Source organism: Leuciscus leuciscus (assembly GCF_965113295.1).
Source record: "Leuciscus leuciscus genome assembly, chromosome: 25".
Taxonomy (NCBI): Eukaryota; Metazoa; Chordata; class Actinopteri; order Cypriniformes; family Leuciscidae; genus Leuciscus; species Leuciscus leuciscus.
The window spans coordinates 22,499,004-22,513,221 of NC_138724.1; the positions used below are offsets into that span (position 1 = coordinate 22,499,004).

Sequence of the window (14,218 nt, forward strand, 5' to 3'; positions counted from 1 at the left end):
ATGCAGAAACGTGGTGCACACGTGAGTTGCTCTGTTGTTGACTGCCAGAATCAACATGGAAATTTTTTTCTCTCCCAAGAACGGACCAAGCTATCAGGGACCAGTGGGTTAAATTCATTTTTAATGACGCGGTTCCTACAACCCTTCCCACTGGCTTAGGTGTCTGTGCTAAACATTTTACAAAAATTGCGTTGCAATGATAAGATCTTTATTCACGCGATCAACAGTCTGTCTGTCATCTGCTCAGTCAGTGCTCATCATGCTGCAACCTTTCATGTGATGGAATAGATTTAAATATAATGCTTTAAACGATACTTTTCACGATTTGTTAATCTCGATAGCTGTAGTAGTAAAAACGTAGTAAAAGTTTTCGAGAGAGTTCATGAACTTCATGTAATACTACTAGCTATTTCATATGCAAGCAATGTCAGCCAATCACAGCAGTGGGCGTTTGCACTGCAGTCTCACAGCAGACACGCCCCTTAAAACAGAGCGTTCAAATCTGAGGCTGAAATCAGGCTTGGAAAAATGGCTTTTATTTATAAATTATGACAATTTTTGATGTAAAAATCATACTAACATTATAAGGGCACCCCAGGCAACATTATAAAATAATAAAACAATCCAGTTCATGACTCCTTTAAAGAAAAAGTAAGCTCTGTACAATGGAAGCTTGTTTCAACCACAGAATAAAAAATAAAAATGGTATTTGCGACTTTTCATCTTAGAATTGTCTTTCTACTTGCAGTTTTTTAGCAATTGCGAATTGTAGTCAGAATTGTGAGATATAAACTTGCAGTTACAAATTATAAAGTAAATTGCGTGATATAAACTTGCAATTGCATGTTATAAAGTCAGAACTGTGACATATAAACTCGCAATTGCAATAAAAAAAGCCAGAATTGCGAGTTATAAAGTCAGAATTATGTGATATAAAGTCAGAATTGTGATATAAAGTCAGAATTGTGTTATAAAGTCAGAATTGCGGGATATAAATTCGCAATTGTGAGAAAACCCCCCCAGAATTGCAGGTTATAAAGTCAGAATTGCGAAATATAAAATATATTATTTCTTTCTATATCTATTCTATATCTAGACACTAATGTACTCTATAATAATATAAATGTAGGCTATGCTAAAAATAGTATGCTATTTTGGCAGCTAAATTCAAAAAAATTCTACTCCTACTATTTCTCCAAAATGGCAGAGAGAGTAAGAATAGTATGCTAGTATGGTATTCTGTATTTAACTTTCATACAAGATACTATTCCTCTCAATGCCTGATCCAAAATGTAGCCTGTTATTGCAGTATCTTGTTTATCTAGCTGATCAAAAGATAGTTAACCAGTCTTAAGCAGTTAGCGCTATACTATACTAAGTTCTTAGCTTTTTAATCAAAGGCTTATTGAAAACACAAAGAAAATAAATCTTTCATTCGACCATTTTTTGCTTGTGACGTGTCATTTAAATGACATTAACATGTTTTCACAAGCTATTTTTTATATAATTTCTAATCAGGCTGAGGGGGAAAGGACCTGGCATGACAGCAGAAAGTCACTAGCATTGCAGCTAACACAGTTAGCGCCGTATTTGACTGTTTCAAGCTCTCCAAACATTGTTCTGTCTCTCTCCCCTCTATCTATGTCCATTATGGTGATCATACCTTCATTACCTTCATCCCTGGCTGACTTTTCCTGGCAAGGATGTTGTGTGCTAACGCTAAAGTGGGCTGAGTTAGCCAGGCGAGCAGCTCAGTATGGCCATAGGGAGCAGTTCCTGCCCACGCATGGGGAGCGTTAGCAGCGGCCCAGTAGTACCCTGAACTCCATCTCACGGAACAAGAGGAGTGTTGTTTGACCGCAGCAGGACTGGCATATTGCTTACACCTCCTAAAGGGCAGAGGCGGGAGGGAAAGAGCGAGCCAGCGAGAGGAGGGATATTTGCCACACATCACTGGAGCCTGTGGGACAGCTTCCTCCTCTGTGAGGAACTGGCTGCGAATGAGAACCACAGAAGCGTAGCTGATTAACATACACAGCCTTCTACTGCCTTATCGTTCCCTACATTAAAGATATTACACCAGGAAAAAAAACTCCCAGACTTAAATTATAGTACATCTCAATGCCTCTATAGTTTCCTAATCACAGAGACGTTCATATTTTTGCACTCATTATTCTAAGTCATTTACCGCTTTGAAATTGAAATGAGTTGTGAGCTACGCGGATGTGCAACCTATGATTTTTTGTTGTTTATTGATAAACAGCAATTTATTCATCGTCAAGGCATCTAAAACTGTGACGTTTTCCTAATTCCTAAATTGTCGTTGTTGTGCTCAGAGCTTAGAGACACGTCCTGTTGCCAAGGATACACTCTTGACAAAGCAACAGAGCCAAAGAGCATTTGACCATAATCTCATTTATAGCTGTTTTCTCCTGATTATTTTTAACACACGACTATTTTGTACCTAAATGCATTTATGATAAAAATAAAAGCACAATAAGCATCCTACAAAGAAGAAATTAGGCAGTCTGTGGCTGTACAGTACGCCGCAGACTGCTTTGTATTCCTGCACACAGTCAATAGCCTGACCCCCATGTGAGCAAACCACTAATGAGCCTTGTAATTAATACGCAGTCGCCACTTACGAGTTGAAAGCCGCAATAACCACGCAACTGCCATTGAAACGTCACTCTCAGTTGTCCTGGCATGGCTGTAATTAACACAAGCAACAGACACGAAGAGGAAATAGATTCTAAACCAATCCAGTCCGGTGCCGGCCCAGGGCAGAGATGATTAATGTCTTGTTGTTTTAATCGATTAATATCTCGCTTAACATTGGGAAGGCCTGGAGGGAGACTTTATTTATGGCCTTTGATGATTTGGAGCTGTCAAAAACCCTTAATGGATACATTTGTTTTCCCTTCCTCCATCTTTTCTGGTTTCTCAGTTTTCCATGTCAAAGCTCTTCAGATATTGTAAGTAGGGGTGGGAGATATACCGATAGACACGAATTAACTGGTAGAAATGTATCAACCAAAATGTATCGTCTCTATCGCGGTTACGCACCCGTGCTGCGCAGTCACAAAAGCTTATCATTTGCATATACGTTTTAACCATTGCTATTTAAAAACAAGTGAATTTAAACCATTGAAGCACAATAAGCGGCGAAAGAGAACTAATTTCAGTATATGCACGTGCCGTGCATGAAGCCGATACTCGTACAGCGCGAATACTAGACTGAGTTCTTTTTGCCGCCTTATTGGATTTGAACGGTCAGAAACACACACTTATGTGTCAAAATGGCCATTGAATATTCTCATAAACACAGGTCATTATGTCGAATGTAAACTGTTTAGAAATCGCATGCGTTTCAATATTCGATCAGTCTATTCAGTCTTAAAGTTAGCCTGGGAAAACCCAGACAACTTCCGGCAAATTTAGATTTGCTCTGCAAGTAGTCTGGCAAAGAGCTCATTCAAGCCCATTTCTAATCCGTCGAAATCGCGGCACCAATCAGAAACGTTGAGGCGGGCTTTACACGGACGATCGCTCTGATTGGTTTTAGGTCTATCCAATTGCGCCCAGAGGCATTTGAGCGACGTCCGTTGGTGAAGCGCAGCAACTTTTAAATGCATTATTATGTTAAAATTGCAAACACATGAGGACAGTCTCCATGAAAGACCCACTGGTAGATGAATGTGCTGCTACATTTCTCTCCGAAACGGTAGGAAATGAAATTAGATTTAATAGAGGATTTTAACTGTGACAAGATGATTGACAGGGCAGTTTACGTGACAGGACGCACGCGACAGATCCGTCCGATAAAGATGACGAAGTAGTATGTCCCAAAAGCTTGCCTACTTTTTTGCTACACATTCAAAAGTAAATACCTTTTCTTCACAAAAAGAGTACATACTTTTATGGCGTAGTGTAACTTAGGCGAATTGGGACGCAGCATATGGCTTTACACGATGACGATCGCGATCGCTCTGATTGGTTTTAGGTCTATCCAATTGTGTCCAGAGGCATTTGAGCGACGTCCGTTGGTGACGCCCCTTTGGAAATGAGTTATTAATGGAGCTTTGCCAGACCATAACTCAGTTACTACTGAGAATGGTCTGGTTTTAACCAGGCTATCTTAAAGTGACAGTAGCCTAATAAACCTGCTTTCTGAATGTTAATCAAACAACAAAAGACAGAGAAAATCACTCACTGCTACTGACTGAATCCCTTTTGTAACTTTATTGAGAATAAATTTGGATTTAATTTAAACAGAGAAGACTATGCAGTGTTTTGTCTATTGAATTACTTTTCAATTTAGTGCTTGAAGTTTTTCAGGTAGGGCTTTTTTCTAATGTAGTCTTGTCCTAATGCTTGTAATTACTTTGTTCTTATTTTATCAATAACTGTTTACTTGTCTTCACTAAGCTTTTTTGGTGTTCTTGTTTTGTTTTTGTTTTGTTTTTATTGTTTTTTTGTTGTTGCTAGTATTAGTTTTTTGTCATATTAAAATTGGTCATGAGAATTATGAAATTTCAATGGTATCAAAAACTTTGTCATAAAAACCTTATTTAATGCAAAAATAACTATATTATTATACAACTCATATTGTGATATTAGATATAAGATTTTGGTCATATCGCCCAGCCATAATTGTACACCATACTGTTATTTTTCACAAAACCAGGAAGGTCAGTTTACCCGCAGAAATGAAGAATAAAGAATAGCAATGACTATAATGATAACTATATTAGCCTCCACACCAGTGCACTATAACGTTCTGTTTATTCTGCTGCTTTTAATGATCTGGCTCTTTAAAGTCGGAATGGATTCTCATTGGCTGTCAGTTTATTGTTCATCAGCAGGAAAAAAAAATCTTACTATTTTCAAAGAATTGTGTGATTATTAAAACTTTGTAAGTATCGTTATCATTATAGTTATTGTCCTTTGTGTGAATCAGGGCATAATAAATTATGAAATTATGTCTCTATAGTTGTGGTGTAGACGTCTCCATTCTCATAGATTTGAAATGTTATTGAAATGTCATTATTGAAACGTTATAGTTATCGTCCTTGGTGACGTACTTGAGAAATTACAAAATACTATGAAAAATTCTGGAAGTCATGAAATGTGGACGTAAAAAAAGCAAAAATCTCAAAATGCACCTACAAGACTTTTAATAAGTTTTAATAATTTTAACATGAAGTGTTGTTAATCTTTAGGAATGCGAGTTTGTGAAGTTCACTAGTCTCTGACTGTCTTTGATAATCAGGATATGGTGCTCCAACAGGTGGGTGGACACACCATGCTACCCATTCGCTGGATGCCACCAGAAAGCATCATGTACAGGAAGTTCACGACGGAGAGTGATGTTTGGAGCTTCGCCGTCATCCTCTGGGAAATCTTCACCTACGGCAAGCAGCCATGGTTTCAGCTGGCAAATAATGAGGTATGTTCATTTTATCGGATTCCATAAGAAAAATCTCTCAGACAGAAAGAAGTCTTCTTTTTTAGCTGTTTGCTAGCCCTCTGGCTAGCTTTGGTCACGCGTTATTAGTAAACTGTATGACTGCCGTAGGTGAAAGCAAGGTGTAAAGACTCATTGCCCAGATGAAATGATAATAAAAAGCCTAAAGTCTGTACTGGATGAAAAAAAATGGTACTGGAGTGTGAAAATAATGTAACATTATGAGACACATTCAGTCTTGAGACAGGATGACTAAGGAGCGAAATTAAACAGCATAATCACTGGCGGTTTTCATGAGGCTTTTGACAGGTATAGACTGTAACTCAGGCTCATCTCGAACATGACTTCTTCCTATGAAATGAACACATGTTGAAATGTCATGTTGTTGGATTTTTTGTCTCAAACATATTCCCTTGTGTGTCGAGTTAATGAGGAACATTGCCACTTCATTTTCGGCTATTGTTGTTCTCCATGTAACATTTCACAACTAAGGTTTGGATGAACTCCAAACAGCCACACACACATAGAGATGCTGCTCCCAAACTATTCCATTGTGTCTGAATAGCAAAGATTATTATTTACCTTCTCACATAAATCTCATAATTACCACTATTGAACTAAATGTTGTAATGGTTAGTCAAGAGCCTTATAATGTTGTTTTCAGTACTGATACTAAACTGGGCTTTATGCATTAATTTATGCATTCATAACCAAAATGTTGCAAACAAATATCCACATATGTTTACTGGGATTCTCTGTGCAATAAAAAAGAAGATAGATTATGAGTGAATGTAGATTGTTATAAGTTTAAGGATGAATCTCATGAAACCTAATAATGCATCTAGGCCATATTTCTCCCCCATAAATCAAAAGAAAATTGTTTTGCATATTAAAAATTAAGCTAATATATATATATATGTGACCCTGGATCACAAAACCAGTCACATGGGTAATTTTTTTTTTTTTTTCTATAAACATTTATACACCATCTGAAAGCTGAATAAATAAGCTTTCCATTGATGTATGGTTTGTTAGGATAGGACAATATTTGGCCGAGATGCAAAATATTTGAAAATCTGGAATCTGAGACTGCAAAAAAATCGAAACATTGAGAAAATCGCCTTTAAAGTTGTCAATTTATGTTGTGCTGCATTCACTCACAAAAATAAATGTTTTATACATTTACGGTAGGAAATTTACAAACGATCTTCATGGAACATGATCTTTACTTAATATCCTAATGATTTTTGGCATAAAAGAGAAATCGATCATTTTGACCCATACAATGTATTGTTGGCTATTGCCACAAATATACCCGTGCGACTTATGACTGGTTTTGTGATCCAGGGTCACATATATATATATATATATATATATATATATATATATATATATATATATATATATATATATATATATATATATATATATATATATATATATATATATATATATATATATATATAATCAGCCATGACTTGGACAAATACAGACTAAAGCAGAGTCTTTGTGAGAAAGTGTTTTCTCTGCTGACCAAACAGAGCTGGATGTGCTGAAAATACTTCATTCCCCTCTTCAGATTCCCAAGCTGTGAAAAGTGAAAAAGCGAGAGCGATTCTCTTGAAGCTTCTATTCGCAGCTGTTTTGAGCACTGCTTCACACTGAGATCATCAATATCAACTCAGCGAACCATAATCTATAGGTGCTGTGCGATTTATGCAAGAAAGATGTGTGTTTGTATTATGCACTGAAGGGGCTTGAATGCTAATCACATGCACTGCTCCATATTCTGGTGCCAGAGGACTGGTGGCTACTGTATTGCATCAGAACTTATGCTGTCATTTCTGCCGGTGGATGAAACTAAATCAAACTATCAGTCGATAGAACACAGACATCCACAAGCTGGAGTCAGCGCGGTGGACACAAGGGACCACGAACAATCATCTGTCTTTTCTAAAAGTCGATACGAAGCCATCCACAGAGGCAAATGTCTTCAGTTTCATGAGATGGTCCTATTTTGCGTATCATAACACAAAGGCCATAGATGGTTTCTCTACAGAAACAGAGAACTGTTAAATGATAGATTAAGTCTGTTGTACAAAAAAAAAACATTAGACGGTTCTTGTGTTGTCAGGACTTTCAGCAAGTCCTCTCGCCGCATCTGACTGCTGCAGAAATACACTTGTGTTATAATTCAGAGATACTTCCAAAAATCCTCAGAGTATAATAATTTAGAAATAAAGCTCTGAATTTTGATAGCACATCACATGACTTTAAGTCTGTGTGACTTGAATTACAAAAAAAATAATATGTATAATATCCCAGTACAAAAAATAAATAATAATGCAGTACCCATGCTGTTGGTCTGAAACAACTTGCATTCAAAAGTGTTTAACGTTTTTTGAAAGATATTTATTCCTGTGATAGCAAAACTGGATTTTCAGCATCATGAATGGTATTGTTTTTGAATATTTTGAAATCAGTAGATAGAGTAAGTTAACTTAGAATAATTGATTGAAATACTAACATTACTCAAAAAAAGTTTAGCTAAATGTTTTATTGTCCCTCCTACATTAATAAGTCTTTTTTTGATTTTGTAATATTGTTGGTATCATAAAGTATGTAAATACTTAAAAGCCAGGCTTAAAATGCAATGCTCAATTTTATACAATATGTAACAGGAGCCCTTGGCCTGGGAAGGTTTGAAGACCCCCCGCAATAGAATATTTATCAACAAGTAATTCCCGACTCCTTTCTCCCTGTCTTTACAGGTAATCGAATGCATCACACAAGGACGTGTGCTGGAGCGGCCACGGCTTTGTCCCAAGGAAGTGTACGACGTAATGCTGGGATGCTGGCAGAGGGAACCGCAGCAGAGGTTGAACATCAAAGACATCCAGAAAATTCTTTATGCCTTGGGTAAAGCCACACCTGTCTACCTGGATATCCTGGGCTAATGTTTGTTGGGAATATGTTTGGATGTCTGTCTGCGTCTATCCAACGGAGGAACGGAAAAACCTGGGATTTACCCAAAACAACATGTACCTTACTGCGCCACTGTCAGACAACTACAACATGGGATGGACTTAAGTGCCTGCTACTCCTTTCGATACACTGGATAACAGTCTTTAAAAAGCACTTTTACATTTTGTTTACCTGCATATAAAGATGTACAGTTCTACTGCAAGAAGAAGAGTCTCCTTTCTCTATTTCTTTTTTTTTCTTTTTTTTCTTTTTGGTAAGAACAGCCTACTTTTAAACTCTAAAAAAGGAACAATGGAAACCATTCATTTCCCCTTAAAATATGGAAAATGAAAAAAAAAAATTTTTGGTTTTGTTTTGTTGTTGTTGTTTCCTGACTGCCTGACAATTCTCCCCGTGGTTACTTGTTTTTCATTTTATAAATATATATATATTTTTTATTTATTTTTCTTTCACTTCCGAGTGTGGATGTATGCCATGTTTCTTGCTGAGGGTCGCCTTTCGGATATGACTGCTTACGGTTGCCGTGTCAGATAATTGGCAAGGACTTTTTTTCCGAAAAAAGCCTTACTGCGCTCTGATTGGCCGGATCTTCTCTTTGACTCTACAGGAAGTATCCAACAGGGCTTTTAAATATTCTGAGGAGCTTTTTAGTGAATGGAATAACTTGAAGGAACCACCAATCAATACAAAGGAGTTTATTTAAAAAAAAGAATGTATATAATGTAAATTTCTGTCACAAGCAACAGTATGTTAACTTATTTCATTTCCTGATTAGATGATTTTAGTTCCTTGGCGTGCTGTTACGGTGAGTGAATTCTATAAATATTTTGATAATATTTTAATGTTTTTTTTTTATTTTACCACATGTCCATAGAATGTATGTTGATATTTCTAAATGAACTTGTTTTTTTTAGTTTTTTTTTTTTATTATTTGTTTTGGATGTGACCTAGAGCTCAAGAAAGGTTAGGGTTTTCAAGCTGAAACACACCACAAAGGAAAATCATGAGATGTTGCCTCGCTCCTTGTATTCCAGAGACCATTTCTGAAATGAATGTAACAGGAACAGTAGAATTGTTTCCCAAGTGAGATCATGCCCAGAAAATACTCATATTCCATTCATTAGCCCTCATTGCTTTTATGAACTGTGATTATGCTTCTTTGCAAACATAATATATCGTCCTTTCCCATAGTTTAATTAATAAAAGAGAGATGGTTACGCTAACTGGAAGAACTAGCATGAGCAACGTTTTTGATGATGTCTGCGCTAAATTCCATAAAAAACACTGTCCATTCCTAGTTCTGTAACCAGTTTCCTCTAGTAAATATTGTTGCTGCTAATGGAGTCATCAAAATATAATGGGAAAGAATGCATAACAGCATTGTAGATTCAGTCAAGTAATATTCTTCTTTTCTTGTAAACACAATAATGCGATAATTGCATAATCGAGATGGAGCTTTCCTAATACTAAAGGGATTCTTTGAAACATTCTTAATTTATTCTGAAGTGACATTTGGATTTTATTGTAATATATTCTCTCAGTTTTGTTGGCTCATGCTTTTCATTGTAGGTGATCTGTGGCTCAGTGTTTGTCTAATGATAAATCTATAATCATTACACGTGGAATAAATCAGCCAAGTAATCTTTAGTTCGGCTGCAGCTGTGTGCCTGTCTGTGCAAACGATTCTTGAGCACACAAGTGACGATTTAGAACTCCTGAATTTATCTTAACCCTTACATATTTCAACAGCGGAACATTTGATGTGCTCTATGTGCGAGTGCTCACTTTGATTCTCGCAACTTTATCCCAACTAAACCATTACCAAAAGTGAAAAATGTCAAAAACTTTCCTGCTGTTCACAGGTCTTTATCAGGAACAGTAACTTAAATTGTTGTTCGAGGCAACCTGCCCATCACAGTTCGACAGAACACATTTAGCTTAACCATAATCTCACCCTTCACATCAGGAAAAGTTCCTGGCGCAGAGGAAGTGACTTGAACATTTGTTGATCTTGTTGTGTTGTTTCTTTCTGCTTCCCACAGAGGGCAGATAATTCTCTCCACATCTATGACAAGGGGGAAATTGCAAAAGTCTTTCAATAACACCGTCAGCGATGTGCTTATGTGTGATAAGATGCTCCTCATTTTGATATTCTCGTCAGCTACGGGGCCCTGCTGCAGATGTACACTGACTTTGCAATTTTGCACACCAAGCTTTTGTGCAGAAAAGTAACAGTGGAAATTTACCCTGGTATGGGTACCCAACTGCTTGCTCGAAAAGACTTGAGTTTTATTAAGTAATCAGGCCTGCTTTCCTCTAGCACCTGCATCATGGATGAGCCCTCAGTGTGGTAATGCATTTTAAACACTGTCCTCTTTACTCATTGTAATTTCTGCAAATCTCTCATTGATGTGGCACACCAGATTTTACATGTCAGTTGTAGTACGCAGTGAGCATTCATGCTGAATTAGGTTCTAATTGGAAGGAAACAGACAAAATGTCACTGTTGGCAATGAAAGCAATTCCCAGCTTTCCCGTAAAGAGACAAGACTGAGAGAATGCACGTGGGGCTGAGTTCAAAATATGAAAATGATATGTTAACATGAACAGGCTATTATTTCTTCCTTGGTCAACCCCATTTTCGGTTTGGGTAATTTTATGGGGAAAAAAACACTGTTGCCCACCTCACATTTCTCTTTAATAAATTGCTGGTTTATTCAAAAAAGAAAATGGTATCAGCACTAGCATGCTTCCTCTCCACTGTGGCAAGTTTTTAGCAATATTATTAAAGGAATACTTGACTTAAAAATGAAAATTCTGTCATCATTTACTCGCCCTCAAGTTGTTTCAAACCTGTATGAATTTCTTTCTTCTGCTGAACACAAAGGAAGATATTTTGAATAATGTTGATAACCAAACAGTTGATGTACCCCATTGACTTCCATAGTATTTTTTTTTCCTACTATGGAAGTCAATGGGGTCCATCAACTGTATGGTTACCGATATTCTTCTAAATATCTTTATTTGTGTTCCACAGAAGAAATAAATTCATACCGGTTTGAAACAACATATTTTTTAAGTGAACTATTCCTTTAAATGCTAACAATTGATATTAACTGTATCATTTAATCATGATGCATTAGAACATTGTCTGGGCATTTGTTTTATGACTGGCCAGCATTTTCCACTTGTGAAACCAAATCATACTATATCTCTAACAAATAAACTGCACTTAGTTCCTACCTGTTTCCTGAAGAGGACTAAAGGTTGTGGCTCACTGTTGCGGCGGTGGTTTCTGAAGATTATTTGAGTCATTGAGTACATAACTGTGACTAACAGGGTTGAAAGAGTCAAACATTTCTCTGTGGTTTACTTGGTGAGACCGATCGTGGCTCAACGACCTGTGAAATGTGGATTATACAAACGTGGCGAGAAGGGGTCGGGCGGCGTCAGCTGCGGGGAGTGGGGAGGCTGTATCTTTATCACCTGAAGCCGTCGGAGAACTAGCGCGAACTGAATTAGTAGTTTCTGTAAATGAAAGGACGCAAGTGTGTAAGCCACAGCTGGTTTGGAGAGGGGGATCAGAAGAGAGAGAGTGTGACAGCAGGGTGATGATATGGCAGCTCCAGGGGTTGCCGCGACTCTAATGACTTCACCTTGCAGAAATGGGTGGAAATTACCAATGAAATGAGTTTTTGGCCCGGGCTTTTAGATATCCCTTAAATATGATGGCCAGTCTTCCGGTAATCCCCCTGAGGCAGAGAAGAGAGGTGTGTGTGAGAAAGAGGGGGGTAAAAGAGATGAATCAGTGAAGGTCACACGCTAACAGAGTGGAGAGAAGTGCCACAGCGCTGTCTGTTGGCAGGCTGACGGAGTTGAGTTAAGCATTCAGAGCTGTGAGGCAAGCAGAATCTCCCTCTCTCGCTTACCGCCGCCATGGCAGCGAGCAGGCGCAGGGCGATTGATGAGAGGTTTAAGACCTTAATCATGAGGAGAAGAAGCGAGGCAGGAAGCTGGAACATTACGTCTGGAATGAGCTCTCTTTCAGCACTTCATAACCCTGCAGAAGGGCTGCAGAAACCTTGGCACTGTCACGCTTCGCTGCTGATCTCAGATCAGCTCTCTCCTCATCCATTTATCCTACCTTCTGTGGGCCTGATTTACCAAAGCATTTAGCGCATGCAAGACTGCTTTACTAGGACAAAGTGAAGAAGAAAAACTGTAATTGGCCAATCACCGGCAATGTTGCTCAAATCCAACGTCTAGATTTGCCTGCAAAACATTTTAAGACGTCATGTGTTAACTTTTTACCCGAATTAATGCCTTTAATATATTCTGTTTTGAGCACTTGGAGGCAATACTAATCCAAGCTTTGCTTCTTTCAAAACCAGTAACAACCCGATCAAATTAGCCGACCAGTTTTAGAACTCATTTAGCCCCCCGACACTTGATGTGGCCACCTGGAGCATTAATCTTCCAGAGATGCAGTCACGCTGAATATCTTACTGATTGAATCTGTTATCCCAAATTGTTGTCGCTGCAGATCTTCTGCTGTTACTGTGACTCACATAAAACATGCTATTCGTTTTTTGCCTGCTGGATAAAACTCATTTTCATTGCCTTCAAAACATTTAATTAAAGATCCTTATCTGATTTGAAACCCCACTCCTAAATTACAAATGAGACTACCAGAACAAGTCCTTATCTACCTCCAGTGCATTGCGGCTTAAGTACTCTTAATGTACTGTGGAAAGAAGACGTTCCAAACTTGTGGTCGATTCATGTCACACTCTGCTGATGATACGAATATAACAATGGAAGTGTTTTTATACATCTGAAGTAGCGATATCCCTGAGAAAGGGCCAGCTGCATTTTGAGAGCCTGACTCAGCTCATGCTGCAGTTGCTGTACACTCCTGGCACATGGACAAGCATGTGAATCTTGTTACTTAGAACCTAAAGTGATCTATAGTTTAGGCCGGCAGATCTCCTGAGCTGTGGGAAAAGCTGTACCCGCTTCCAAGGACAGTTGTGCATTTAACTCGGGAAAAGCCTGGCCAAATGCAACTCCGGTTTTCTTTAAAAGGGAGGTTAAAATTGACTGCGGCATTAAGACTTCAGATGGGGATGTCACCCCAGAGCAATCTCCTGCACTGTCAGCAGACTTTGACATCTAGATTAACCTTGCTGCTGTGAGCGTGCTGACGGCTCTCATTAGGATGCAAGAAGCATCTCGGATCTTCTATTCCAAAGGTACCTTGGCCCCCTCTTTCCCTGTGTGAAAAGGAAAGTGGGAAGCATGAGCCAGCACATACACACTGATCCGAGGGAGGTCCGTATGTGTGTCTGTGTGGGAGGGGATGTTATCTTTTTTGGAATGGAAATGTTGAACAAATGTTGATCTGTCTCAGCCTTGCCCCCCTTAGACTAGTGAGTTTACTAGTCCACCAGCAAGTATAGATATGCCAAAGGGTCTAGGTGGACATCTAGGTGTAAGTCTCTCTTACAGTCTCTCTCTCTCTCTCTCTCTCTCTCTCTCTCTCTCTCTCTCTCTCTCTCTCTCTCTCTCTCTCTCTCTCTCTCTCTCTCTCTCTCTCTCTCTCTCTCTCTCTCTGTGTCTTTTTGTACAGAACTGTTTTATTTCCTAATAGAGACTACAGCCCTTTGTTCCACAGAAGAATACTTGTCAATCAGAACAAAAAAGGACTGAGCTCCTTTGAGCTCTTTGCTCAGTCTCTTAAATGCATTATTCAACCTCGTTCCACAC

The 14,218-nt window shown here is 38.4% G+C and overlaps 1 protein-coding gene across 1 annotated transcript in view; it reads left to right on the forward strand.

The window, feature by feature from the left end:
- ntrk3a (neurotrophic tyrosine kinase, receptor, type 3a) overlaps positions 1-11,316 on the forward strand; it is a 210,557-nt gene extending 199,241 nt beyond the window's left edge. Inside the window, exons 16-17 of the mRNA XM_082160244.1 lie at positions 5,291-5,449; positions 8,239-11,316. Of these exons, the coding sequence (XP_082016370.1) occupies positions 5,291-5,449; positions 8,239-8,424 (345 nt within the window). The 3' untranslated portion in view covers positions 8,425-11,316. The remainder of the gene's footprint in view (positions 1-5,290; positions 5,450-8,238) is intronic.
- The last annotated feature ends 2,902 nt before the right edge of the window (positions 11,317-14,218 follow it).